The sequence below is a fragment of the Tyto alba genome, unplaced genomic scaffold (genome assembly GCF_018691265.1).
Source record: "Tyto alba isolate M040663 unplaced genomic scaffold, T.alba_DEE_v4.0 Super-Scaffold_12, whole genome shotgun sequence".
Classification (NCBI taxonomy): domain Eukaryota; kingdom Metazoa; phylum Chordata; class Aves; order Strigiformes; family Tytonidae; genus Tyto; species Tyto alba.
In genome coordinates this window covers 5,581,721-5,609,206 of record NW_024881274.1, presented here as the reverse complement: position 1 = coordinate 5,609,206, position 27,486 = coordinate 5,581,721, and the positions used below count along the sequence as shown (strand labels likewise).

Below are 27,486 nucleotides of genomic sequence, written 5' to 3'. Positions count from 1 at the left end.
CGTTAGCGGGGAGCGGAGCGGATTTTGGGTCCATTCCAGCGGCTTTTAGGGCGCTCTCCTTTCCTCCCTGAGCACAACGGGGGGGTCACGGAGGGTGGGGGGCGGCACCGGCGCGGCGGTGTCCACCGGGGGGGTGGGGGGGACCCGTGTCCTGGAGGGGCGGGGCAGCGGTGAAGGGGGGGGGGCCCCCAATCTCGGCCCCTCACTCCCCTCCTCCGCAACACCCCAAAGGAATGAGGTCACGTGAAGCGGGGCGGGGCCTGGCGGCGGCTGGAGGAGGGAAAAAAAATAAAAAAAAAAGGAGGAAAAAAAAATTAAAAAAAAAAAAAAAAGGAGGAGGAAGGAGGGAAAAAAAAAAAAAAAAAAAGGGAAAAAAAAAAAAAAAGCAAAAAAAAAAAAAAAAAGCCGAGCGAGAGAAAAAAGGGCCCCGGCCGCAGCGCCGCCGCCGCGCCGAGCCGAGTCGCGCCGAGCGGCGGGAGCGGAGGGGGCGGCCCCGGGGCCGCCGCTGCCGCCGCCACCAGGTAGGGACGCGGCCCCGGGCCCCCCCCCCGCCGCCGGGCCCCGCCGCCGGGCCCCCCCGCGCCCTTTTCTCTCCGCGTTCAAGATGGCCGATGGCCGCCGCCTCCCCCCGCTTTGTGCCACGGCCCCGCTCTTGTCCCGGGTAGGGTGGGAGGGGGGCGGCTGTGACCCCCCCACGGTGGGCACCGGCGAGGGGCTACGGAGCCCTGACAGCCCCGGCTCCCGCCGCCCCCCCGCCGGGCCCGGCGCGGAGAGGAGCGGGGTGGTGCGGTACGGCCGGGGGGGGGGGGCCGCGGCGGGAGCCCCCCCCGGGGCGGGCGGAGGGGCCGGGCCGGGCCCCGGGGCGGGCTGTCAGCCGGTACCGGAGCACAAAGGGCTGCGGGGCACCGGGAGCGCCCCACCCCCGGATCCAAATCGTCGTGTTTCCCCCCACCACCTTCCCACCCCCCCAAAAACAACAAAAAAGACCCCAAAAAATAGATGAAGCGGGAGCTGCCCGCGGGGCTCCCCCGGGGCACAGAGCGGGGTCACGCGTGTCCGCGCCCCATCGCGTGTCCGTGCCCGCGCGCCTGTGCCAGGCGGGTGTCACGCACCGCGCGGACACGTCTCGCCGCGGACACGGCGGGGGAATGGGGGTGTGTGTGGGGGGTGTGTTTTGGGGAGGGTGGATATCTCCTTGTGCGTACACGGGCGTGTGGACACGCGTGTCCGTGCCCTCCCCGCGGTGCTTCTTCCCCCCTTCCCACAGTTCCGCGCCTTCGCGGCGGCCGGTGCCCGCGTCGCGCACCCCGGGAGGGGCGGGGGGGTCCCGTCGCGGCTGCGGGCGCTGTCGGGGGCCGCGGATTCACGCTCTGCCGCCTTTTTGTCGTGTTCCCGGTGCGTGGGGGCCCGTGGCCGCCGTGCGAGGAGTGGACAGTGCCGGGGTGGCGGGGAGGCGGTTTATTTCCCGGGCTCGCCGCCGCCGGTGGGTCCCACGGGGAGGGGGCAGCCGGTCGGCTCCAAGTTACCGGGTGACTTTGAAACGTCCTTCCCCACCCGTGCCTGGTCCGCGGGGGGGATTTGAGGAACGGGGAGAAGGGAGGTACCGTGCCGGACCACCGCCCAGGGAGACAAAACACCCCAAAAGTCGGGGCCGGGGGCGCGGGGGGAGCCGCTGGCGGGACGGGGCGGCCCCGGGGGCTTCAGCGGGGCCGGTGCTGCCGCCGGTCCCGGTTCCCGGGTGGGAGGAGTGGGGGTGTCCGGGGCTTTGTTCACCCCCGCGGCAGGAAATCGCGGTTGTTATCACCCGGTTTATTAGAACCGGTTTGCGCCGGTGGCTCAGGCTCCCCCCTCCCGCGGAGACCCGGGCCGCCATTGGAGGCGGCGAGCACCAAAAGCGGCAAAATCCACCCAAAATGCAGCCGTGGGTCCTGCGGCCCGGCGTGGGCAGCCGGTGCCCGGCGGAGCTGCCCGGTGCCCTGGCTGGAGTCGGTGTGGGAGCCTGGGGCTGGGGACAGTGCCCCCCCCTCCCGGCATTCTCCTGGCTGGGGGGCACCTGGCAGTGGCCCCCCTGTCACCAGTGGGCTGTGGAGGGCTGAGGGCACCTATCCGAGGGCAGCAGGGTGCAGGGCACCCAGGGGTGCCCACCCAGGGGGTGCCCAGGGGTGAGAGCTGAGCTGGGGAGGGAGGGGGGCGGTGCTGGGGCTTCTCAAACACCCTGGTGCCCCTCACCCCCTGTCTGCGAGGAGACCCTTGGGGCACAGGGGTGTCCTTGAGGTCCCCATCTCTGTGGTGTCCCTGTCCCCGTGGTGTCCCCATCCCCATAGCATCTCCATCCCCATCTCTGTGGTGTCCCCATCCCTGTCGTGTCCCCATCCCTGCAGCATCTTCATCCCTGTTGTGTCCCCATCCCTGTTGTGTCCCCATCCCCGTGGTGTCCCCATCCCTGTTGTGTCCCCATCCCCGTGGTGGCCCCATCCCTGCAGCATCTCCGGCCCTGTCCCCATGGTGTCCCGGTCCCTGTGGTGTCTTTGTCCCTGTCCCCATGGTGTCCCCATCCCCATAGCATTCCCATCCCCGTGGTGTCCCCATCCTCGTGATGTCCCCATCCTCATGATGTCCCTGTCCTCGTGATGTCCCCATCTCCATGGTGCCCCCATCCTCATAGCATCCCCATCCCCACAGCATCCCCCTCCCCGCGATGTCCCCATCCTTGTGGTGTCCCCATCTCCATGGTGTCCCCATCCTCGTGATGTCCCCATCTTCATGATGTCCCCATCCCCATAGCATCCCCATCCCCACAGCATCCCCCTCTCCGCGATGTCCCCACCCCCATAGCATCCCCATCCCCGCGATGTCCCCATCCTCATGGTGTCCCCATCCCCATAGCATCCCCATCCCCGTGGTGTCCCCAGTCTCTGGGGACCCCACGGTGGCCAAAGGAGAGGAGAAACCCAGACTGGAGCCTGGGAGAGGCACCGCAGGGGGGGGGAGCGGGACCACAAGCAGCTTCCCCAGGGCAGGTGCCCGGCACGGACCCGGTGTCGTGCAAACACACCCGCAGCCCCAAGCACACCCCCCCTTACACCCCCCCCCAAAACCAGCCTTGCACACCCAGCCCGGGGCACACCCACCTGGTGCAGCCACCCCTGCACGTCCCCCCCCCCCCCCCCGTGCACACGCACACACACACACACACACACACACACACACACGTGTGCACCCTGTTTGCTCCCTGCTCCTCGCCGGGTCACTGTTGCGCCTTCGGTGGTTGTCTCGGCTGTTGTCTGGTTGTCGGCTCTCAGGCGTCAGGCGGGCAACGAGCGACACCGTCCACACCTGACCCCGTGCGAACACCAGTACCGCGGGGGTGCGGGTGTGTACCGGGGTACTCTGCCTGTGCGCGTGTACGTGTCGTATGTGTGTACACACACACATGTGTGTGTGTGTGTGTGTGTGTGTTTGTCTCTCCCTGTGTTGTGGAGGGGGTGTGGGTGCGTACGGGTGTTGCTGTCAGCGCACCCAGGCTCTGCCATCGCGCCCACGCTCATTTACACACACCCAGGGTTTCTTCTCCCTTCTCCCCCTCGCCTTGGATGGTTGTAATAATATTCTGGCTCCTCTCCAAGTATCGGGGTTGCCATGGAAACAATAAAACTGCAGTGATTTTGGGCCCCGGCTCTGCCGTCTCCCATTGTAAACGTGGAAGTGCCGGAGCGGGCAGACAGCGATTCCCCACGCCGGGAAGGCTGCCCGTGCCCCGTGAGCACACCCGGCCAGGTACCCCCGCCCGTGCAGGTGCTGCGGGTGATCCTGGCTGCGGGCAGGCGGCCAGCACCGGACTCGGGAGTTTCTATAGAAACTGCGAGGCAGTGGCTGAAAATGCCTTTTCCAGCGAACAAAACAAAAATACACTCTGTGTGTGTGTGTGTGTGTGTGTGCACAGCCCAGGGGGCTGCGGGCGAGGGGTTGGCTAACGGGGGTGATTTGTCCCCTCTCAGAGGTGTCTCCGCATGGTGGGGACCCACCTGGGGACCCCCGGGAAGACGCAGACATGAGGCAGAGGGAGCTGGGCAGTGCCCAGGGCCGGGGGCTGCGTGGGGAGGTGTGTGGGTGCTGCTTGTGCAACCCCCCCGCCCCGGGGGCTGCCCCACTGCTCCCAGGGCCAAGCGTGGCGTGATGGGGAGCACCAGGCACCCCCCACCCTGCCCTGCAGTTGTTTGTGAAAGGGTGAAACGGGTCCTGGGGGTCCCGTCCTTGCACGGAGCAGCCGTTAAGGGGGGCCCCGGGTGTTTCCCTGCAGGGAGGATCCGCCGCGGCGCTGCTCCAAAATGCACAGGACCACCAGGATAAAGATCACCGAGCTCAACCCCCACCTGATGTGCGCCTTGTGCGGCGGCTACTTCATAGACGCCACCACCATCGTGGAGTGTCTGCACTCCTGTGAGTGTCCCGGGCCCCCGGCCGGGGCCGCGCTGCACCCAGGGGTGCCCCAAACCCCCGGGAAGGGTGGCCGTGCCGCACCGAGACCCTCCCGCAGTGCCCAGACCCATCCTGCATCAGGGATTGCACCCCCCCGTTGCTGCCGCACAGGGTTGGGGGGTCGGGGGGGGGGGGGGACTGGATCGGTGCAGGGCTGCGGGTGTTTCACTCCCTCGTCCGTCCGTCCATCTGCTCACGCCGAGTCTCTCCCTGCAGTCTGCAAAACCTGCATCGTTCGCTACCTGGAGACGAACAAGTACTGCCCCATGTGTGATGTCCAAGTGCACAAAACCAGACCCCTCCTCAGCATCAGGTGAGCTTCGAGGCGGGGGGGGGGGCTCCCCCACGCGCTGTGCCCCCTACGTGGCACCGACCCCTGGCCCCAAAGTGTCCTCGCAGCCTGTGCCTGCGCTGGGGTGGCCTGGGGCGGGGAGCGGGGCTCTGCGCCCAGCTCAGGCGCACGATGCCGCCGCCGAGCGAGGACTGGTTGCAGCTCTTGCAGCGCGAAACCTCTCTGCACCCCGCAGCAGTGGGGAGTTTGGGGTGCTCCCTGGGCCACCCTGATAGCCCCCTCCCTTGCTACCAAAAAACCCCACCACTCACTCAAACCCAGGACAAAGGGGAATGGGGACGGCGGGAAATGCCACCATGGAGGGGCCAAGACCTGGGGACATCTCTGTGGCAGCAACAGGAGGTTGGGACATGTGCCAGCCAGAGCAGGGGCTGCCCTGCACATCCCAGACCACAGACATCCATCTGTCTGTCCCTGCAGTCCCACCAGTTTAAGCCTGGGCTTCCTAATCCCTGCTCTGTCCCCCGTGGGGATGGTGCCGTGTCCCGCGGGGGGAGCCGGGGGTGCCGCAGCGGCGCAGGTGAGAGGGTGCCCGGCCGTGGGGGCGGTGGCTTCGCGCTGGCTCTGCCCCGGCCCCGCGTCTGGCTGGGGGAAGCCAGACACATCCCGTCAGCTGTGGAATTGGCTCTGCAGGTGGTTGGCATAGAAACCATGAAAGGCTGCAATACATCACTTGGCTTTTTTTTATCCTTTTTTTTTTTTTTTTTAAGCCTCTTCCATGTAAATCTGTTTCTGTAGTAACACTTTTTTTTTTTTTTTCCTTTTCTTTTTTTTTTTTTTTTTTTTTTTCCCCTCCCCTGGTTCACTATGAAATATTTACACTCTGGCTCCCACGGCTCCCTCGCCGAAACATCCCTGCCTGCGTGCGGAGAGGGATACGCAGCCGCCCGCGCTGCAGACGGGCACCGCGCCCCCGGCGTCACGGCGCCTTCGCCTCCCCCCTCCGGTCCCGGCGAGGTGGGGGAAACGTGGGGCACACGTGGGCAGAGGCGCTGCCGCAGGTGACAGGGCCCCGAGCCAGATGTGGTGCCCTAGAAAACCCTCCGCACCCAGGAAGGTTTTTCCCTTCCCCCTTTGCTTCCCAAACCGGAGCCGCGGCCGCGCCGAGCCCCCCCCGGGCGTGATGCTGCGGTGGTGCTGAGGGCGCTGCCCACCCGTGTCCCCCCTGGCACCCCGGCCCCCACCCAGCGCCACCGCGCTGGGCTGAATGGGGTTGACTCATGCAAGAGCAGGGACCGGCTGGTGATTAAGCTGCCAATCAAGCAGCTGAGGTTGCTTTTTCATTAGCTTGCTGTAAATTATAAAGCAAATTCTCTGGGTATGTATTATAAATAAAATCACAGCGGGGCCTCGTGAACCAGAGTGACATCACCGAGGAATTAGGGATGAAAGACATGGCCAGGCTAAAAATAATATAGGGTACGGTCATTTGTTTTTCTTTCAAATAAAGGCCTTATTATTAAAATGGAAATAATTGCAGATATAATTTACTTTTCACCAGTCCCACTGCACTTGCTTTGTTTTTGAGATTTTTTTTTTATTTGGCTGAGCTGCTGGTTTTAAATTGTGCCAGATGCCCTGCCTGCAGGGTCCCCGGCCCAAGCCTTCCAGCAAAATCCCATTCCCAGCTCTGTGCTGAGGATGAGACTTGAGCTTCCCCCATTCCTCAAGTGCTTTAGAAGATCCCACCTTGAGATGTTCACGTTTTAGGGAGCCCACTCTGCAACCTGACAGCGGATGCTGTCGTGCCATCCTTACAGCAGAGGGAAATCAAAGCCTGAGCCCCAAACTGGAGCTGAGTCCAAAAATAAAATTAGATGCAAATTAAAACTTGCAGAAACATTTGCTGATCTTAGATTTTTTTTTTTTTTTTTTTTTTTTTAAGTTCTCGATGTGGTTTTGTAATCATTTTGAATACCGAAAGGGATCCTGGCCCCAAAATCCTGCTGTCATCATCCCGAGCAATTACAAGGATTTTTGAAATGGTTTTCTTTCTTTTTCCAGAGTTAACCCTTTGCGGTGAGCGCGAGGGCGGGTGGGTTTGCCTGTAAGACAGGGTTGTGGCATCGCCGTGGGACGGGGAGTCGGGGCGTCGTGCTGGGAGTTTCCTGGGAGGGAGATGGGGGGCAGCAGCATTCGGGCTGGCGGGGGGCACACAGCGCAGGGCAGCTCTCAGCAGCCGGGGGAACCGAGCTGCTCCCTAATCCACCTGATTTCCTTCTCTTTTCCTATTTCTTTTTTTTCCCCCCAGGTCGGACAAAACCCTCCAGGACATAGTGTACAAACTGGTCCCGGGGCTTTTCAAAGGTACAGCCATGGACAATGGTAGTTGTGTGGGTTTGGGGCTGTTTGTATCTCGCTCCCACCCGCCAGGGAAACCGGTCCCCTGGATTTCGTGCTGCCCACGCCCACCCCTGCCCGTGTCACGGGGTGGGGTGGGGGGGGGACAGCGGGGAAGGGCACGGTGTGAACGGCCAGGGATGGCTCCTTGGATAGTGCCCGTCCCACGCACCGGCGGCCCCGGGGGCTGCTGCTGGGGGGGGGGGGGGCACCACGGAAAGCAAAGCTGGGAGCAGGACCCGCGGATTTGCTTTCCAAGTGCCCGCCCGCCCGTCCTCGGGGGGCAAAAGTGTGGGGGTCTGCAGGCGTGGAAAGCCCGAGGACGGTCGAGCCGCCGTCAAGGCATTGTCACAGCAGCGGATTTGCAGCCGCTCCGGGGGTTTTATGGGTATGACTTGGTTGCTCTGGCTAAAGCGACCGCTCTCCCACGGGTCCGTCTGCACCCGGCAGCTGGGGCTTGAGCTGCCGGCGGGGAGCAGGCGCTCGGCAACCCGGGGCTTCCCCTCGCTCCCCTCCTTGCACCCATTTCCCCCTTGGTGTGATTTTTTTTTTTTTTTTTTCCCCCCCCACCCTTCACCTTTCTCCTCCCTTCTCCCGCAGATGAGATGAAGAGGCGGCGCGACTTCTACGCAGCCTACCCCATGGCCGAGGGTGAGTGTCAGCCCTGGGGACACCCCCCCCCCTCGCCCCGGCTGTGCCCCCCTCAGCGGCTCAGCCTCTCCCTCCCTCTGCTCCCCCAGTTCCTAACGGCTCCAACGAAGATCGCGGGGAAGTCTCCGAGCAGGACAAGGGGAACCTGACGGACGACGAGATCGTCAGCCTGTCCATAGAGTTTTACGAAGGGTCGAGGTACCGTTTTCTGGCCTCTCCTAAGCCTCTGCCTGGGTTTGGGGTTGATGACTAAAATCTCATCCTCTCTTCCCACTCTGGAGACGGAGCTGAGATGCGAGGTGGTGGCGGCTGACACAGCCCCTGCTCGGGGCTCAGCGTATCCCAAGGTGCTTGCATGGACAGAGGAGCACCCAAACCCCTCCCCCCCGCCCTGACCCCCCCACCCTGCAGCCTCTGCGGGTGCTCGCTACAGCAGTGGGGTCCCTGCATCCCGCTCCCCAGGCGGCAGAGCCCAGTGGCTGCCGCGTCCCCAGGGCCGGTGGTGGCCGCCGAGGATGTCACCGGCACCCGGAGCAGCGGCTCGGGGGGAGGCAGGGAACCCCGGGCAGCGGTTGCAGTGAGCTGGATTGGAAATGCAGCGACTTGGGCACACACGTGGTCAGGGCTGGCCAAGCTGTTGGTCCTCTTGCAGCCCGTCCATGGATGGTCCTTGTGGTGAGTTATTTTTTCTCTCCGCCTTTTCATTCCTCCACAAACTTTGTTCCGCGTTTGCTTTCCTCCCCCCAGAGAGGAGAAGAAAGCGACTGTTGAGAATGGGGACCTGGAGAAGGAGAAGGTGAGTGTGGTGGGACCGCGGCACGGAGAGCTCCGTGTGTCCAGCAGCCTTCCGGGCTTTGCGGGGGGGGGGGGGACAACACACAGACAGGAGGGCACCCCCAAACCGTCAGCTGAAGGAGGTGGGAACTGCCCATTAATCGCACGGTGGGCTCTCAGCAATGCCTCTCCCCCCGGCCCCCCCCCCCTGCTGTGTCCCCAGAAGAACGGGGTCCGGTTCCTGCGCTGCCCCGCTGCCATGACCGTCATGCACCTGGCCAAGTTCCTCCGCAACAAGATGGACGTTCCCAGCAAGTACAAGGTGAGCGTGGGGCTGGGGTGCGCTCGCTGCTTTCGGGGTGCTCCGGTGGGCTGTGTGTGGGGGGGGGGGGGGGGGGAGGATGCTCTTTTGGCCACCCCGCGTTGCAAACGCACCGCGCTTCGCTTGCTCCCGACTGTCGGTGGCTCTGCTCCGCGCTGCCCGGGCTTTGCGTCCCCGTGCTGGCGCAGGATCCGTCCCTCGTGGCGTGTAAACTGTGTGAATTTCCACCAGTTTTTGGCCCCGGGGCGGTGCCGGGAGCCACTGGCTCTGGGAGATGCACTTGGGGCCAGCAAAGCCCCGATGCCCCGTGAGGGGGGGGGGGGGGGGGGGGGGGGCTGGCAGTGCCTCTGCCCCCCGTGCCGAGGGACTGACGCTGTCCCCTGCGCCAGGTGGAAGTCCTCTACGAAGACGAGCCCCTGAAGGAGTATTACACCCTGATGGACATCGCCTACATCTATCCCTGGAGGAGGGTAAGCGGAGCTCCTCCTTCCCCGCCGTGGGCACCGGGGCTTGTCTTGGAGAAAAGCTCGGGGAAGCAGTCCTTGAGGGGAAGGGTAAAGGCATTAAAAAAGCTTAAAAACTGAAAAAAACCTTAAAATTTAAAGAATGTAAAAATTGAAGAATGTAAGAATTGAAAGAAATTAACTGAAAAAGCTTAAAAACTGGAGAGCTTCCAAATCTGGGCGCTACGACCAGTTAAAACCCCTGATGCCCCCTCCTCCCAAAGGTGTTTGCTCCAGGTGTGGTTTTTAGGAGCTGGGGGGGGGGCTGCGTGTGCTTCCCTCCCCCTTCCTCCGGGGCGGGTGTGTGTGTGTGGGGGGGGGTGGCCGCGGGGTGCCATGCTCCTGCCCCTCTCCCGCTTGCAGAACGGGCCCCTGCCGCTGAAATACCGCGTCCAACCCGCCTGCAAGCGGCTCAAGCTGTCCCAGCCGGCCCCCTCCGAGTGCACCAACACCAGCGGCGCCTCCGAGTGCGAGTCGGTCAGCGACAAAGCCCACAGCCCCGCCACGCTGCCCGCCACCTCCTCGTCCCTGCCCAGCCCCGGCACCCCGTCCCACGGCTCGCCCAGCTCCACCGCCGGCAGCGGCCCCCCCGGCACGGCCGCCGCGCTCAACGGCACCTCGAACTGCCACCCGCCGCAGCCCGCCGCCGGCCGGTGCCGCAAAACGACTGTCAACGGCAGCACGGCCTCCGCCTTGACCTAAGCGTCGGCAGAACAGGGACTCCTGGCTGGGTTTTATATATCTATATATATTATATAGATACATATATAAATATATATGTGTACATAGGGAGAAAAAAAAAAAAAAATTATACATACTTATTTTCTATTGATTGACCAGATTAATTTAAAATGCAAATAAGACACATAAATGTGGTTGAATATTTTTTAATGATTTTTTTTTTTTTTTTTTTAAATTTAAACTTATGTAAGCTGCATGCCGGAGCTGGGAGCCACACAGGCGCTGCCACCTTCCTTGCTCGTTTTCTCTTAACGCTTTTCCCTCTCCTCCCCATCCCTCTCCCCTCGCGCCCGCCGGGAGCGAGACGGGGCCGGGAGCGGCGACTCCCGGCTGCACAGGTAAGGGCCAAGCACAGGTAAGGGCCAAGCACAGAAGCCAAAAACTTCCCCCCAGCCCCACCGTGCCCTGCGGTTTTTACCTTTTTTTTGTGTTTCTTTAGGGGTTTTTTTTTGGCACCAGGTTTGATAACATGGTGCCGGTGGCCAGCTGGGACCACTGGTCCCTTTGTTGGCATCGAGCATCACTTGCCCGTGTTGCCCCCCCGGTTTTTCCTTGCCGTGCATGCTTCTGTTTCTTTTTTGCTTTCCCTGTGTGGTCTCCGGACAGTGTTTCAGGCTCTGATCTAGCAAAGCCTCACCCAGACGCTTCCCTTTATGCACAGTAAGGAGGGTTTTTGGGTTTTTTTGTTTTTCTTTTCCAGCTTAAAAAAATTAATACTTCCAACCTGGCGGTGAAGGGCCAGCCGTCCCAGGGGGAGGAGCACAAGCCCCCCTGAATATTGGTTTCTCCTTTCCAAGGGAGCTGCCACCTCCCCGGCCGGGAAATTTTGGCTGAGGGCATCTAAACCGGTGGGGGTGGCTCCGGCAGTGCTGGGTGAGGCTGGGTGGGACCCAGAGGCCGCGGGACCCCCAGCCGCTGGCTCCCCACTCACCTCCGTGGCTTCAGCGTCACGTTTCAGAGCATTTATTTTTGTTCCCGCCCTGTCCTTCCTTACCTTCTCCTGTCCCCACATTGGGTTTTTAAAAAAAGAAAATTAAAAAAAATAAGACTACAGTGCCTTTAGCCAGGAGGCTTCGGTGAGGGGCGAGCGGGGGAAGGTGCTGCTGCGGGTCGGGCGGGAGCGGAGCGGCACCGGCATCGCCGGCTGCCCCACACGCTCCGGGGAAGGGACCAACTTTCTATATTGACCCCAAAAAAAAAAAAAGCACATTAGCCCCAGGGAGCGGAGAGCCCGGGGGGTTTCTCTCCCGCCCTTGCTGGGGACGGGGGATGAACGAAAAAAAAAAGAAAAGTGCCTGCAGCACCCGGACAGCACCCCACGGCCAGGCAGCGGCCGCAGCCACCCCCAGCAGCACGGTGAGAACCAAAGGAAAGCGGCACGGGAATTGTATGAACAGCCCGACTCCAAAGGTCAGGAAACATGGGATGTTGTTATTGTATTTTTTTTTTTTTTTTTTTTTTTTTTTTTTGAAGTACTGCACCCCCATCGTGGACTCGACAGCGGCACCTTTGCTATAGCACAGCCCGGGCTCCGCTGCCCTCCGGGCACTGGGGCCGGGGCCCCTTTTGTTTCTCTCTTCCCCGTCCCTGGGGCTGGACCAGGGGCTCAAAGCAATGTGGGGGGGCTCCATTTGTCTTGACTTTGACACCCCTTTTCTCCTTGTAAATAGGCCAAAATGGACTGAGGGAGGCAGCTGAAGTGCCTCAGTCTGGGGTTTGTGTGGGGCTCTTGGGAGGGGTTGTTTTGTTTTCTGTTTTTTCCTATATGGTACAAACCAAATTGCTCTGTATGTTTGCATCCTGTACAACGTTTTAATGTCTTGTAATATATTCTGATATTCATATATTGTTATTGGTTAAACATTTGTATAACTATACAGCTTTGTAAATGTAATAAATGCTGCAGACTGTCCTTCCCTTCGTCTGCCTGTACGGATGCAGCTGCCCGGGTCCCTCCGTCCCCTGTCTCAGTGGGCACCCGCCGCTCTGGAAATGCCAAAACCGCTCCTGAAAGTCCCACGATCCAGTAATTTTTTTTTTTTTTTTCCCCCGCAGCCAGCGCTGAGCCCCCGTTTATCCTTGGCAGGGCCCCGGGGGGGCAGAACCCAAAACTCCTGTCCCCACGGTGGGGTGAGGCTGGTTTGCTGCAGCTGGTGGCGGCTCTCAGGGCTCAGTAATTAAGGTTAATTGGGGTGGGAGCTGAGCTGGGCATCTCCCTCCCCACACCTGAGAGGGCTGAACATCCCCGTGGTCCCCAGCCCCCCGGGGGCTCCGTGACCTCCATCCCTGGGGGGTGCAGCCGTGTCAGAGCTGGGTGCTCTGCCCGGGCTCCTCTTTGTGGGTGCCGTCGCAGTAGGGGGGGGTGCGGGTGCGCTTGCACCCACAGAGCCAGGCCGTCTTGTCCTCCTCGGGGGTGAAGCGCAGGGGGGAGACCCCCGGGGCCGCTCTCCTGTGGGCGCCGTCGCAGAAGGGCTGCAAAGCGAAGGGGGAGGAGGTAAAGGCGGGGATTTGGGGGGGGGGGGGCTGGATGGCTCGAGGGATGCGCTGATCCCCCTCCCCCCCACACACACCGGGCATAAAACGGGGGGGACCGCGACCCCTCCCTCCACCCCCATCCACGGTGCAGCGCATCCCACGGGACTTGGGGCGCTGCGGGAGCACCCGGGAGGGCAACGCCACCTCCTCCCCTCCCCAGGCCGGGGTGAGGGGGGGGTCCCCGAGGGTCCTGCCCCATCCCCACAGCCCCCCCCCCCCCCCCGGCCCTACCTGTTTCTCGCTGTGCCCGCAGGCGCACCAGGCGTATTTCTTCCCCGCCTTCAGCTCCACCGGGTACGGCTGCTTGGCGGCGGGGGGGGCCGAGCACCGTCGCACCTGGGAGGAGGAGGAGGGAAGCGAAGGGCTGCGCAACCCCCCCCCCCCTCCCCGGGCGGAGACACCCCCCCCCTCGCCGCCGCCACACCCCCCCCCCCCCCGCCCGCCGCGGCTCTCATCAGTGTCACAAGCGCGGCCGTGCTCAGCGGCAGCATGGCCCGGCGCAGCCCCCGCCGCCCGGTCACCTTCCCCGGGAGCGGCTCCCTCCCCCCCCCGCCCCCCCCGGAAGAGCCGGGGCCGCCCGGGCTCGGCGGGAGCTCGGCTGCTCCCTGCACAAAGGTTCCTCCTTGCACGGCTGCTCGCACAGACCCTCGCAGCCCTCCCCTCCCCTCCCCGGGCCCCCATCAAACCGGGGGCTGGGTGTGCGGAGCCCTCTTGGTGCCCCCCCCCCCCCTCCGCGGGGTTTGGGGGGTTCGCCCCGGACCCCCCCCGCGGAGCTGCAGAGGAGGAAGGCGGGGGGGGGTGTCTCCCTGCTCGCCAAATGCTCCGCCACTTCCCTGGAAATTCATCTTTTAAGCATCAAAGGTTTTGACCTCCCGCCTCCCCCTTTCTTTTAAACATTTAACTACAGGGAAAAATGAGCTTTTTTTGACAGCTGAAATGATTTAGCTCTGCAGATGGCCGCACGCCGGAGGGGGAGGGCTCTGCGGCGAGCCGGCCCCACGGGCAGGATCCCACCCGCCCCCCCGGCCACCGCGTGTCCTGCGTGGGGGGGTGCCCACGCTCGGCTCCCACCCCGGCCCAGCTTCCCGGTGCAAGGGGAGCGACCCAGGCACCGAGAGCATCGCCCTGTAGAGCTGTTAAGCCCAATGCCCAACCCAAAGCCATTTTATTTCCCTTTTATTTTCCTTCCTGAAGTGCCCCCACACCCCCCCCGAGGGCTCCTCCCCAGCGCAGGGGTAGAAAACTCCCCTCGAGGCAGCGACTCCCAAACCTCCAGCCCCAGGTTTGGTGCCTCAGCTTACAGCACTACTTAGAGACATCCAGCCGTCCGCCTCTGCATGTTTTTTGACTGAGGAGGCTGTAAATTCTCTGCTGGATCTCTCTCCGCAGCCCGGCTGCGGGCCACGGGTCCGCCTTTCCACGTTACCCGTGGTCTGCAAGTCGTTCGGGAGCTGCTGCGCTCGAGTAACCTCGTTCCTCGGTGGCACACGGAGCCGCGCGTCTGTCCAGGAACCCCGAGGAAATGAGCAGACGTGGAAGCGGATCTTTTTAGCCTACTTTTTATTTTTTTTTTTTTTTTGAAAACGTTCTTCTAATAAAAAGTACAAGGACTGTGACAATTTCTCAGTCATACAAATACATTAATAATACAAAGAAGCTATTTGCGTTATACACAACGGAGAGAAAATGAGGCTCACTGACTTCTTTTCCCCCTGAAGACAGAAGAAGGGTAAGCAGGAGCAGTTTTCTAAGAGATCCTGCTGCCCTTAGCACCTGAATTCGGTTTTGTCCTTAGGAAGAAATTAAATCGGAAAGCGTCCTCCCCGCAAGCCTCCTGCAGCGAGCGCGGAAGACGCCGACATGCGGCAGTTGTACAAATATGTAAGAAAGTACGAACATTCCCGGCTACAAATCTGCCCCTGTGGTTTTCAAATAAAACCCTTTTATTAGGAAAAAAAAAAAACCCAAACAACCATACAAATGTCTGCTTCAATGTTTACGTTCTTGCAGCCCTTCGCCTCTCTCCTCGCTCCCTTTTCGTGCTCATCCCTTTTCCACGGGTCCCTTTGTCCCACTCGAGACCGGCTGCGCCGTGGGGAGCCCTCGGAGCACTGAGGATGTGCTTAAATCCCGCTGAAACCCAGGCTGCGTGCGTGGGCTGAGCAGGGACAGCCCTCTGCATCCGTCCCGCTTCCCCACGCACTGGGACCGAACAGCTACGCGGGGCAGGACGCCCGGTCGTGCCTGCGCAGGGCCCCGTCTGCAGCCGATTATTTTGTTCAGTCCTGCCATAATCTGGCTCACAGACCCTCCTGCTCATTGCGGCTTTTCGGGCTGCAAGCACTCCCTAAACCCTCTTGAAGAGGCTGCATCCACGGCTGGCCGTCAGCAGAGGCTCCCTACAGCCCAGGCAGGTGCTAAAGCTTTGCGTTTGCTGCTTAAATTAAAAATACAAACCAGGCTCTGGAGGGGCTTTCTGCACTTTACCCTTCAGCTGCGATGTCACACGTAATTTGGAGCGCAGTCACAGATGGGCGCTGCTGGGCAGGATACCGATGACTTTTCAAAGTTAAAATGAGAATCTTTAACTAAACAAGAGTTTTTCCATTTTCCTACTTTTTAACCATTGGTAGCACAAACCAATTTCTTCAAGTTCTAATAAATTTTGAAATCTCAATTAAAAAAAAAACAAAACAACCCCTAAAACTCCCCTCCCTCCAGCAGACCAGCCGCTACTCCAGTTTGAGCAGTGGGTTTGTGGCAGGGAGCTGCGAGGGGGGAGCCCGTCCAGGCAGAGCGGCTCCACCACCTACACCAGGGAGGGATGGGATAAACGGGAGTGTGTGGGTTTGGCTGAGCCCAAACTAAACCCTTCCTCTGAGCACGAGCTTGCCAAAGGTCTCACCAGAAAAAAAAAAAAAATTAATAAATTTTTTTCCTTGTAGAGCTGCTGCTCCCTCCCATCTACCCCCCGGTCTCTACTCTGCGGCTCCCACCGCAGCGATGCGCTGGGTCTGCTGTCCTGAGGCAGGCAGCTGGGTGTTGGGGGGGGATTTTCTGTGCCGAGGATCCTCACGCAAAACCCACGGAGGTAAAGGAAAAGCTCCACCTGCCCCCCACAGCAGCAATTGCCCTGGGAAGGCAGAGCCGGGCTGTGCCCATCACACACCGCTGTAAGGACCAGGGGAGCTCCCGAGCTCCTGGGCGGTCTCTGCGCCCCATGGGCCCTGCGGGATTGGAGCCACAGGGGACACCCAGGGTCCCACCGGTGGGTACCACAGAGCTGGGGTCCCTTTTCTGGGCAGGGGAGGTAAGAACAAAGCCAGCGCAGGAGACCTGGCTCCTGAGCAAATTAGTCCTCTCTGCGCCTCTGCTTCCCCATCTGGAAAATGGGAGAAGGGAGGACACCTCTGAATTGCAGTTTCAGACCTGCTGCTGCAAAGTTACTATTTAAATTATTGCTACTTCACCCTTTCCTGCAAAGGTGACATCCACAGCCTTTATGACAATGCCATTTCTCAGACTAAATGCACAAAGGAGAGGCACCAGGGACCCATTCAACTCCCTGCCTCAAGGCTGTTTTGATCACAGGCACTTGATTATTTTTACTTATGTGGGTTTAAGAAACCGCACAGCACAGCATATACCAAGGGCAACGGTAAATAACGGCGCAGCAGGAGCTGCCAGCTCTGAGGGACTGGCTGGGCTGGAAGAGAGCCCTTGGAAAACCACTTTGGGCGCAGGGCTGGCTGCTCGGCCCCGGCCAGGCTGGAACCTGCCAGATGATGCAGGTCTCCTTAATGGCAAACACAAAGCAGAGCAAAGCCCTTTCATCAACACGCGGGTGGGGCGACGCGGTGCCGGCGAGGGGCCTGCGAACAAACCAGGCTTTAGCCTGAAAGCTTTCGGAAGCGACGGGCACTGCCGCTGCGCACAGCTGGCCCCGGGTGCAAGCCGTGGCTACGCTGCCTCCTTCAGAAAGCTCTCGGGGACAGGCAGGACACTTCAGGTCGCGGGGTGGACTTGCACTGAACAGAGGAGCCCCCGGGCAGACGTCCCTTTCTGCAGCAGGAAAGTTTCCGTGTCCTAGGGCCAACCTGCCGGTCACGCCAAACAACTGCCGCCTGCTCGAGCTCCCGGGGGACCCGCTCCCTTCAGACGTACCGGTCACCTCTCACCCTGCCAGCTAGCCTGAACATTTCACCCCGAAGAGAATGACGCCATCTGCTTGGTATGTCTTCTCTGGAGTCTTCTAGTGAGCACGTGAGAGAAGACCTCATCCATGTCTATATTGTCTTTGGTACAGAGCCAAGGGGCTCAAGCCATCTGCATCCGCGCGGTCTGCGGGGACATTGCTGGAGTCTGAGCCAGCCCCGTCCCGCTGGGACAGCCGGCTCGCGGCTACAGCACGTGTGCCAGCGTGAAAACAGAGAGAAAACCAGGGGTTTGCAGAGCCCAGCGAGTGCCGGGGCCGAGAGAGACCCCGTTCGTGCAAGAGCTGTGTCCGGGGGACGCTGGTGACCGGCTGGGAGGGACCTGGAGCAGAGCGTGTAGGGTCTAAGGCCTGTGGAAGAGGGGCTCTGCGTAGGATGGCTCGGACAGCCGCGGTTCACACGCCTGCTACTGGTGTGTTTCTCTCATAATCCCGGTCCAAGAAGACGCCAGGATCTGTGCGTCGGGCACAGAACCACTGGACACCGCTCAGCACCTTCCTCGCACGACCTCGCCCAGTCCCCGTCCACGCAAAACAGGAACGGAAATGCTACCAAGAGCCGAGCAGTGGAAAGAGCACAACCATGCCAGGAACAAGCCAACACAACTCTGTGGAAATATTCCTCTTCTTTTTCATGTTTCAGGGCCCCCGAGACACACGGCAGAACCGGATCTGTCACCCTCGTGCTCCACGGGCACCTCCTGCGTCCCCCTCCCAGCCCGCGCCCCGGCACGAACCACGGGCGGGCGCGGAGGAGGCTTTGCAGCTACCAGCTACTGCAGAGAGCAACGGAGTCCTCAGAACCAGACACCAAACCTCCTTTTTCCTTCGAAAAACAGCCCAAAGTTTCCTACAGCGACCCAGAGCATTTGATGGCCCAACTCTGCAAGACTGCGTGCCAAACTCTGCTTCCTCTGGATGGCCCTTTGAATGACCAAAACCACTTTCAAAGATAAAACCGTCAACTCCCGTGTCCCCAGTTCACTCCGCGCTCCCTTCCTGACAGCTCTTGGGGTGCCTGGAGAAATCTGGGCAAATTCTTTGGCCTCCAGTTTGCCCCGCCAGGTGGATGCTGGTCAGTAAGAGAGAGAAAAGCCCTGGAGAAGAAGCGGGTGCTGGGGGAGGGCTTCTCCTAGGCCTTCACAAGGATCCCTGTGAACCCAGAAGGCAAGCTGGGTCCATCTCGCTGATGGGCCGTGGGCACGCGTGGCTGAGGGAGCACAGAAGGTCAGTAAAACCAGCTTCTGATTTAAAAGCAGAAGGCGAAGGCAGAACCATGGAGCCTGTGGGCTACCAGACAGAAAAGCATGCAGTTTTGACGCATGACCCGCGGAAGCGCCAAGCCAGATCTGAGAGCTGAGCACTGGAGCGGGTTTTCTCAAGCGCAGAACATGTCTCCAAACCGTATTTTGAAGAGACCTCATCACCCAGCTATGCAGGGCTGTTTGGGGGAAAAAACAGAACAAAGCAGAAACAGCACGAGCCCTTCCCTTTGGTGCTTAGGAGAAACAAACTCTTGGGAGAGGGGAAGAGCGAGGAGCCAGCTGGAAAGCTTACAAGGTCGGCGAGTTTGGTTTTGAGCATCTCTACCGATTAACGTGGGCTATCGCTGCTCTTCGGGGGGGACGAGGCGGCTTTTTTGCTAACGAACAGCAACCGACTGCTCCTGGCTCGCCCTGGGCTCCCTCCAGGCCCGAGGTGCAAAGCCAGGAAGGGGCCAGGCTGAGAACTGACCCCCCGGCCCCGGTGCCGGCTCCGGACCGCGCCAGACACCAGGACCTCAGCACCTACGCAGGACGTTAATCACACAGACCCTGCTCTCAGTTAAATTTTGAAACCCTAGCTGTATTAAAAAAGTCTTTGATATTAATATTAATATTATTTATTATAATAAAGAACAGTCAAGCAGCGTGAAAAAAATATATCTTAGCTACATTACCTTAAATTGCCAAAAATATACACATTTTTCTCTTTTATTTAATAAAAAAAAAATCAAAACAAAAAAAGACACATGCAACATACTAAATGAGACATTAGCATAAAAACGGGTAAAGAAACGTACCCCAGTGCAACTGAAACAGAGATAATCTTTAGCTTTTATTTTTTCTTTCCCCTGCTCTCCCTCTTTTTCACAGATACACAAGTGTTTAATGTCGACCTTCCAGCAGTGCCCCCTCCCTCTCCCCTCAATCTGCCAAAGGGACCTTTGGCTCCGGGACAGGTTGAGGCGATTAGACAAGGAGCCCACTTCAAAGGGACTGGGCGCCTTTGGAAGATGTCAGAGAAACGTGTAAGTGCTATATGTCTCTTCCCCTCCTCGTGTCCCCCCCCCCCCCCCAGCTCCAGAGAGCCCCGGGGAGCCGAGGGGCTTCGTCCGCCAACGGCTGCCACCAACAAAAATCTCAACGGCCCGGCCAGCACGGAGCGGGGGGGACCAGGGACGCGGCGTAGCTCAGCCCCCCCTGCTTTTAACAGCGATCCTGCCTACAAATCCCATTCCTCGAATTCAGTCCTTGATTTCCACCCTCTGCCGAGGCGTGGGCTCCCAAATATTTCCCCAGGAGCGGTGCGGAGCCCCCTCCAGCCCGTTTCAGCCTCCTGACTGCAAACTCACCATCAAATACCTCTCATCAACCCCCGAAAGGTTTTCTGTTGTTGCCCAGGGATTTGGGCACCAAACCACTGATCTGAACGTGGTTTTCCTTCATCCTGGGAAACAACACGTGTCGTACCACAACCCGCTACACAAGGGATAGATGCCAACCAGCCTTCCCTCCTTCCCATCCCCTCTTCCTGGTACTGGCGTGTTTCTAATTCCAGGGTGTGAAACGTGGTTAAATTTTGGAAGAGTTTGACCAGGTTTGGGCACGATGTCAGGCCCCTGCGGTCACGGGATGGTCTGATGGTCAGCATGACAGCAAAACAGGTGGCAACGCAAATCGGTGCCCTTAAAAGTAAAAAAAAAAAAAAAAAAGCAAAAAAAAAAAAAAAAAAAAAAAAATCAAACCTCAGACAGATGCAGCTGGGCAAGCAGCTGGCAGAGACCACATGTGCACATTTAACAGCCACTGGCTTTACCCCCTAACGCTTCTGCCCACCTCCTCGCTGACCCAAAGCAGCCCCAGGGAACGGCCGCTGGCAAACGCCGGGGACCGGCCGCTTGCCCAAGGCGGGCAGGCAGAGCCTGCGCCCCGCGGCCGTCGCGCACAACCGGGCGCGTCAGGGCTGAGCTCCGCGCGGCAGCCCTGAAACCACCATCCTGCACGGTGCTCTTCAAGCCCCAGGCTCCCCACGCACGGAGGGGGCAGCAAGGCAAAGACACAACCCCCCCCCACCACCTCCCCACCACCTCCCGCTGCAGAAACGGGCTCTGCACCTCGTGGAGGGGAGGGAGGGAGGGAGGGAGGGAGGGAGGGAGGGAGGGAGAACACAGCAGGGGGAAAGGGGGAAGAAAAAAAAAAAAAAAAAAAAAAAAAAAAGTGCAAGCATACAATTGTGCCAGAGCAATTTTGGGGACAGGGAGCCACAAGTAGAGTCGAACCGTTTGCAAGTGAAATATTTCATTCACCGTTTGCAAGAACGAGGCGGCTGGAAGGTGGCAGAGCTCAGCCCGTGACCGAGGCGGGAGGTGGCCGGGGACAGGGACCCTGGCAGCAAGAGCCACAGCTCAGTGCTCCTCTCTAGGTCTGTGCTGCAGAGACTGCAAGGAAAGGAGACTTTTTTTTTTTTTTCTTCCTGCATTTCCACTTTTAGCTGCCTTCTCCATCTTTCCAATAGCTTCTTAACCTTGTTAAAACATTAGCTTTTCTTTATTAAAAAAAAAAAATTATATATATATAATATATATATATTTCTGAGCAGACAGCAGTGTTCTGCCCAGTTCACAGAACTGGAGGCTGAGATCAGAAAGGTATTTTCTCTCCTTTTAGCCTTATTCAACCATTGTGGTGACAATCTTCCAAACAAACAACAAAAAGAAAAGAAATAAAATAAAATAAAAAAGAAGAACGATATTTAGCAGATGAGTTTTGCCTATAACAAGCTTTTCTAGTACTATCAGCACAGACCCACTGCTGACAAATTTGAATAGTGCAAACTAGTTAGAGGCAGTGGGAATGTGCTGAAAAATACCCATTAAGGTCTGAAATTTTTTTTTTTTTTTTTTTAAGACCCTCAGAGTTTCTATTAGCTGGAGTCTTCCCGCCTGCCCCCAGGAGCTCTGGATTTAACCAGGGGATGGGGAAAAGAAGGGGCATTTATACGTTTGACGTAGATGTTCCCCTTCCCCCAGAGCTGCCCCACCTGTCCTTCAATCAATCCATCGCATCCAAGCTCAGAGGAAGCCGATTTCTTTGCTGAGGTTCCAGGCTGCGAGACGGAGTTAAGGTCAAAGGGTGGAGAACAATGAAGGGTCCGATGTCCCAGCTCAGGAGACTGGAAATTGTCCCATTGCTTGGAGATCCCTCTTCTGAAGTGCCCAAGACCAGTGGAAGAACGTGGTTTTGCCACACTGGGGTGATTTGTGGTGGGTAAGAACGAACAAGGTACCAGATTTGGGATTTTCTCTTCCCCACACACATTTCTATCTCCCAGCTTAGGCCTGGGAAAACAACTGCCAGGTTCAAATGCACCTTCTGAAGTTGGCTACGACAGGGGTAACACTGGCTACAGCCCCTTTTTGCAAGCTGAAATTTTAGCCTTTGGAAATCTTGGAAGGAAAGAGAGAGACGGCACAAGGAGCAGGAGTGTGCTTTTCATGTGAAAAGTACAGCACCGAACCGACAGCGGCTGGCAGAGCAGATGTGGCAACGTCCTTTAAAGAAGCAGGTGGCTTTCACCTCCTCCCCAGGCACCAGTCCATCCTGCTCCACCGCTTGCGTCTTTTCAGGCTGGGTTTGGATGCAGCTGAGGTGTCGGGGCTTCACGTGATGGCTACAGAGAGAAGAGCATCCCAAGAGCCCAGCAGATGAAAAGCAGGTGAGAAATCTCAGCTGCAGGACTTCTTCTGAACCTTCCCATCTGGGCGAAGCAGACCACGCAGGCACTGCCACCACGTCCCACTGCCCCAGCCGTGTCCCATCCAGTGCTCCGAGCGCACCGCCAAATTCCTCTGCACTGTGCAGGCAGGAGCCCTCAGCAGAGGGGCCTCCCTCGCCGAGGTCTTGGCCGAGGATGCTCCGTGGTCTCTAGTGCCTCGGCCCGGGGGGCTACACGCACGTGAACACAGGGAGGAGACAGGCAGGTATCTGGTGTTAGCTCTCTCCTCCGCTCTGCGTGGGAACACAGCTTCACTTTGGAGCATGTGTGGCACGGACCAGGGCGGCAGGCAGCCCCCCACCTTCGCTCCTCCCGATACCAGGGCTTGGTCAGAGACGTACTGTCTTCCAAAGCACCTCTTGGCATTGCCCAGCGGCAGGAAATGCTTCTTGGAAGCCTTGTGCTCATTGCTCTAACAGTATCAAAGTTGACTGTGGAAAGCCACATTCCCCTGGCTGAGAGGAGTTGGCTGCTGGTTTGTTCGGGGTGAGGGGGGAGCTTAGCCCTTGTCCTGGGTAAGAGGAGCTCCCTTTTCATTCATGCTCTTTAAAAAACAAACAGAAAAAGAGACGCAGAGGAGACAGGTATCAGTACTGGATGGGCAGCAACACGAGGGGGCAGAAGCAGAGAGCCCTGCGGTGCTGCGGACCTGGCCCCGCTCAGCGCAACCTCTCGGGCTCCTCCGAGATGGACACGGGAGCCCCAGGTTTCCCCTCTGCCCAGTTCAGGCCGAACTGGTCCCTCCACCCTGGCCTTTGGCTCCTAAACGTTTCCAGCCAGGGCTGGACCTTCTGGGTACGGGTACAGGCCAGGGGAGGGATGGAGGAGAGATGAAAGTATCACACCATCAGCCCCTAGACACTGGTGTTCCGGTACAAGGCTGCTTTACAGAGAGGCTGTAAACCTCTTCACCACCTCTCCTCTTGGGCGTAAGGTTCCTTCTAAACCCTGGGTTTCAACATGCAGTCACCTTCGTATTTCATCACGAGGCTCCAATAGGGCCAGCACTGCCAGGGGCACATTGTCCCATCCAAGTCCTAGGGTTAACGGAGACAAATCTAAGGCCTGTCTCTGCCTTGCTTCTGCAGCAGGTCTGGTGTGTGTGTGTGTGTGTGTGCACACACGCGCGGAAGGGCGCCTCGGGAGCCTCTGTGCCTACCCACGACCCTGTCTGGGCCCTACGAAGTCCTTGGAGGTAGGATCAGGACGCGACACTGGCTAGTCGGGGATGCACCGAAGCCAGTGGAGCGTTCTGGCTCTGTCGCCTAAGCGGTGCCCTTGTTCCCCCGAGTTAACTGCGGCGCAGACTGTCTCTCCCTGGGTCTGTACAGCGCCTAGCACCACGAGCTCAGTGGGGTTAGGGTAGTGCTAGCAGCATACGCACCGTTCCTTTTGGGGTGTTGCCATCGGCCTGCAGGTTGAGAAACGGGTTAGTCTGTGCTGTAAGGACGGGTGGGATGCCTGTCCCCGAAGCCAGGAGGCTGCTCCCAGGAGCGCTGAGCGGTGGGGTGGCCTGGGGAGCCAGGAGGGCATTGCTAGGGTTGAGCTGCTGGGGGGAGAGGGAGGCCATGAGAGAGCTGCTGCTGGGGGGCGGCTGAGGGGCCGAGGTCATCAGGGCGCTGGTGCTGGAGTGCAGGGGGGCGGAGGTGGCTGCCAGGAGGCTGCTCATGGACAGCTGGGACGAGCTTGTCATCTGCAGCCGCTGCAGCTCCCTCTTCTGCTGGATTTGCTGCATCATCTGGAACACCAGGGCCTGCTGCTCCTGCAGGGAAGGGTGAGGAGGAGAAGTCAAAGGAGGGACAAAGGGCTCAGGAAGAGGTGACACCTAATGCAAAGGAACCAGGAGCCACATGAGCATGCTCCACCCCAGGCAGTGCTGCTGGGGAAATGGAGAAAGTCCCCTTGATCACACCTCTATAGTTAGAGAGAACAGCAGCCTGTCGCATTCATTAACAGCCTGTGCTTATGACCTTTCCAACCCCGCTGTTTCCTGGAGCGGAGGATTAGCTAACCCTCACACTAAGACACCTGCAGGCGCTCAAATCTACTCGGCTCTTTCCAATCAATTGACCCATGGATTTTAAGTCTGTGGCATTCACTGTCCCGAATTTCTAGATTGGCTGCAACTTTCCTTCCCCAGCTCATCCCGCTTCACAGCTCAGCCTTGACCCACAGGGTCAGCAGCGTAGGTGAGCTGGACTTGGGGGGACAAGGGCCACAGCTCACCTGCACCCAGAGGGACGCCCTCGAATCCAACCAAACTGCAGAAATCACTATAGCAACCATCGACCAATGCGGCAGGCTGAGAGCTGACATTGTTCCCGTACCCACAGGGATGCAGCTGATGACACGGTGACATCAGCTGCTGTAAAGAGAAGCCCTTTGAAATTTGCTTTTCCCGAGTTATAAATAGCCTGACCCAGAAATCTATCCAAAGCAACAGGCCAAGTTCATGGGAGATATAAATGAGCACAGCTTCATTGATGGGAACTGTTAGCACGCCCGTGCAACTCCACCGCAGGGGAGGGACACCACAGAGGTTTCTGCAGGGCAAGCGAACGCGGTTCTTACACACTCAGGGGCTTGTTTACCATCTATCCACGCAGCCATTCCCACAACAGCCTGGGTCGGGGCTGCTGTTTTACCCGAAAGGATGCAGGCAGAGAGCCAAGATCCTCACAACAGCTGCCTGCTCCTTTTTCTGACGCCAAAGTCCTCGGCCACCTACACACTGCAAGTCCCCCGGGGCATCTCCAGTTCGCCATGTCAGTGTGCCCAGACACAACTCACCTGCCACAGGACTAAGCAATTTGGTGCTTATCTCTATTCTAAACTCAAGTAGTGTCCTCAAGTGAGTTCGTCTTCTCCTGTGGGCCTCAGCACATCTGCAAGCCCAGAGACCAGTGTGCTCGTGGCAGCAGGAGCAGACATGATTCACGTTCAGAGATGGCTGGAGGAGGTAACGGCACTCCTGATTTTGTGGTGCCTTAGCGTCACCATGTTCTCACACCCTCGGGATGTGGGAAACCCAGATTAAATTTTTTCCTTTGTATGAAAAAGTTCAAATCCCCATCTCCCTCCCTCCAGGAGGTGCCGCACCTTCCTGCCTAAAGCTTTTCTCCTCACTCCACCCACCTCAGCCCGGAGCCAAGGAAAAGGCACATGACTCTTGCAGCCCTGTGGGCAGGGGATTGATGTGAAGGAGGGAGCCCTAAGTTTTGCTCTCTGCTCCAAGGCTTTCCCATTAAACACCCAGTCAGATAAAAGGTGCCAGGAGGCACACTTACCGGATTAAGCGGCTGGGAAGTCAGGAGCTGCTGAAGCTGCTGGAGCTGCTGTTCGTGTTGGTGCAAGACGTGCCGCTGCTGCTCTGTCAGGGGACTCAGGCTGGGCATGCTGCAAGGGGAGCAGGGCAGGGGGATGTCAGCGCAGCCCGTCTTGGTCCTGCATACTCAGAGCCTCCCTCCCTCCCTCCCTCCCTCCCGGTGCTAAGCTTCTGCTGGAGAGGGCAGGGCTGGCCCCGCGAGCTCCCCATCCTCACCTGCTCAGGCTGGTGGAGAGCTGCAAGGTCGGCGGCCCGCTCGCCTGCGTCAGCGCGCTCGGAGGCTGGGCGGCCTGAGCTCCGTTCAGATTCCCCAGGATCCCGTTGATGGGCATCTGCTGGCCTCCTGCCAGGGTCCCCATCAGGCCGTCCACCATGGGCACCGTGGAGAGGCTGTGGCTGGCAGTGGTGCCTCCCCCCAGCCCGCTGCCTGCCACCCTGGCCAGGCCATTCACCTGCTGCACCCCGGGCAGGGGTAGCGAGGCAGGACTCTGCTGCAGCATGGGCAGGGGCGGAGGAGTGCTGTGGAAGGACAGGGAAGAGCTGCTCCTGCTGGGGCAACCTGAATGAGGGTCCTGGGGGAAAAACGGACATAAGAGCATCGGACTGGGGCAGCTTGTGAAAGGTCAGCTCAGCTCCAAGAGTGCTTTGGGCAGGAGCTGGAGGTGGGAAGGGGGGCTGTGAGTGCGAGTGCAGGTGTACGCTCAGAGGGGTCCCAGAACTCAGACATGCTTTGCCGGGCCTCTAGAAGTGCGGCCAGAATAACCTAGAAGCATTCTCACCTCATGCTCCCAGCCTCAGCTACTCTACTCAGACCCTCAGCACTGAGACGAGCTGAAGAACGGGCACTCCAGAGAGAGAAACCTGATTTCTGGGCCTGGACTAGAAGGCTTTAAGAGCTGGCTATCAAGTCGGAGTACTGGGACTGCACTGCTCTGCTCCCTCCCCAAGTCCTGTCCCCAGCTGGCTGGCGGATGCGGAGGAGGCCAGTGTACCTCAGAGGAAGTGGAGAGCGAGTTCTCGATCCCAAAGCTGTTCTTGCATGGGGGGCTCTTGCTGATGCTCAGGGAATCGTTGTTGCAGACTGTAGGGAGGAAAGAAGTGAGGATGCAGAGTCAGGGGTGGAGCCTGACGTTGCCACAGCAATAGCAAGGGACAGGGCATACTGCCAGTGGCTACAGAGGGATAAATGGGTCAGATCCTCCCCACTGCGACCCCCTCCTGCCCACCCCAGGGCATTGTGCCGAAAGGGCACAGGGTGATGCGTCCTACAGGTCCCCTCACCGTTGGGAGGCAGGATGTACTGGGCCTGGCTGCCTGGGCCGTTGCTGCTGGTCACCACGGGGAAAGGGACGGAGAGCTGGACGTTGAGGAGCTGCAAACGCTCCTTCTTGGCCGTCAGCGTCATGATCTGCTCCTGGAGCCGCTGGTTCTCCTTCTGCAGCGAGTGCAGGGCTTTGAGCATTTCTACAACTGCAGGGAATGGAAGGGGGGAAGGGGGACAGGGTCAGGGGGAGAGAATGGGGGACGGGGGAAAGAGGAGAAGGGGATCCACAGGAGGTACCACAATTAGACCACGCTGGGGGAGGAGGCTGGCCCCAGATCACAGTCCCACTGCCAGCTACTTCCCCATGGCACAGATTAGCGCTTTGTCCCCCACCCGGCTCCTTTGCCTGTGGGCAAAATCGCAGCTGGCTCCCACACAAACATGCACAAGGACCTCTTCTCCGGCAGCCCGTGCCCTGAGTGACTCACTGTTTACGCCGGCTTCCCCATTGCCTTGCTTCTCCAGGAGCTGCTCGATGTTTGGGGTAGCCTGGGGAACATTCTCCAGCTGCCCGCTGCTGCTACAGGACACTGTCTGGTCGAAGAGGGTCGGCAGGCTGCTGATGGGGGACCTGGGCAAGAGTTGGGGGACATGTCAGCGATGCTTCCCCCGTCTGCACCTGCATTCCTCTGCTCCAGTCCCCCCACATCTCCTCTGCCTCACACTGGGAGCGGCTGCATCCCTCCCAGTCTGTCTCCTCTGCTCCACTTCAGGACCCACCCGCTCCGGTATTGGGAAAGCAAACCTGCCTCCTCCCCTCCCGTCCCGCTCCCAGCCCTAAGGAGGAGGGTAGGAGCTGCCTCTACCTCCCGCAGACCCTTTCCCTTTCCTTGCTGTGTCATCTCCACGGCTTCCCCGGGGTACGGCCGTGCCCACCCGGCTGCGGAGAC

The 27,486-nt window shown here is 59.3% G+C and overlaps 2 protein-coding genes across 8 annotated transcripts in view; one reads left to right on the top strand and one right to left on the bottom strand.

Moving 5' to 3' along the window:
* The first annotated feature begins 356 nt into the window (after positions 1 to 356).
* PCGF2 (polycomb group ring finger 2) lies at positions 357 to 12,463 on the top strand. Of its 4 annotated transcripts, none has more exons than XM_042787517.1 (10): positions 357 to 521; positions 4,301 to 4,440; positions 4,696 to 4,792; positions 7,083 to 7,138; positions 7,772 to 7,822; positions 7,912 to 8,020; positions 8,570 to 8,618; positions 8,820 to 8,918; positions 9,308 to 9,388; positions 9,785 to 12,463. In XM_042787517.1, exons 2-10 carry the CDS (start codon positions 4,329 to 4,331, stop codon positions 10,121 to 10,123), a joined length of 993 nt encoding a protein of 330 aa, XP_042643451.1. In that variant the 5' UTR covers positions 357 to 521; positions 4,301 to 4,328; the 3' UTR covers positions 10,124 to 12,463. The 4 variants fall into 4 exon arrangements, with proteins under 4 accessions (XP_042643451.1, XP_042643450.1, XP_042643449.1 ...); XM_042787516.1 differs by lacking the exon at positions 357 to 521 and adding an exon at positions 600 to 661; XM_042787515.1 differs by lacking the exon at positions 357 to 521 and adding an exon at positions 1,068 to 1,154 and having other exon boundaries at positions 8,823 to 8,918.
* A 6,313-nt stretch (positions 12,464 to 18,776) lies between these two features.
* The window catches only part of MLLT6 (MLLT6, PHD finger containing), a 46,634-nt gene continuing 37,924 nt past the window's right edge, over positions 18,777 to 27,486 (bottom strand). For all 4 annotated transcript variants that reach the window (XM_042787347.1, XM_042787348.1, XM_032985527.2 and 1 more), the window contains 7 exons: positions 27,025 to 27,167; positions 26,554 to 26,742; positions 26,265 to 26,353; positions 25,489 to 25,844; positions 25,235 to 25,343; positions 23,332 to 23,709; positions 18,777 to 22,491 (listed from right to left, as the gene is read on the bottom strand). In XM_042787347.1, the coding sequence (XP_042643281.1) occupies positions 22,447 to 22,491; positions 23,332 to 23,709; positions 25,235 to 25,343; positions 25,489 to 25,844; positions 26,265 to 26,353; positions 26,554 to 26,742; positions 27,025 to 27,167 (1,309 nt within the window). In that variant the 3' untranslated portion in view covers positions 18,777 to 22,446. The remainder of the gene's footprint in view (positions 22,492 to 23,331; positions 23,710 to 25,234; positions 25,344 to 25,488; positions 25,845 to 26,264; positions 26,354 to 26,553; positions 26,743 to 27,024; positions 27,168 to 27,486) is intronic.

Bases quoted from the DNA above. Each gene is read 5' to 3' on its own strand.
- PCGF2 (XM_042787516.1), top strand. From the start codon at position 612: ATGGCCGCCGCCTCCCCCCGCTTTGTGCCACGGCCCCGCTCTTGTCCC. The intron at 4,793-7,082 runs GTGAGCTTCGAG...TTTTCCCCCCAG, and splicing joins AGACCCCTCCTCAGCATCAG to GTCGGACAAAACCCTCCAGG. The intron at 8,619-8,819 runs GTGAGTGTGGTG...CTGTGTCCCCAG, and splicing joins GGGACCTGGAGAAGGAGAAG to AAGAACGGGGTCCGGTTCCT.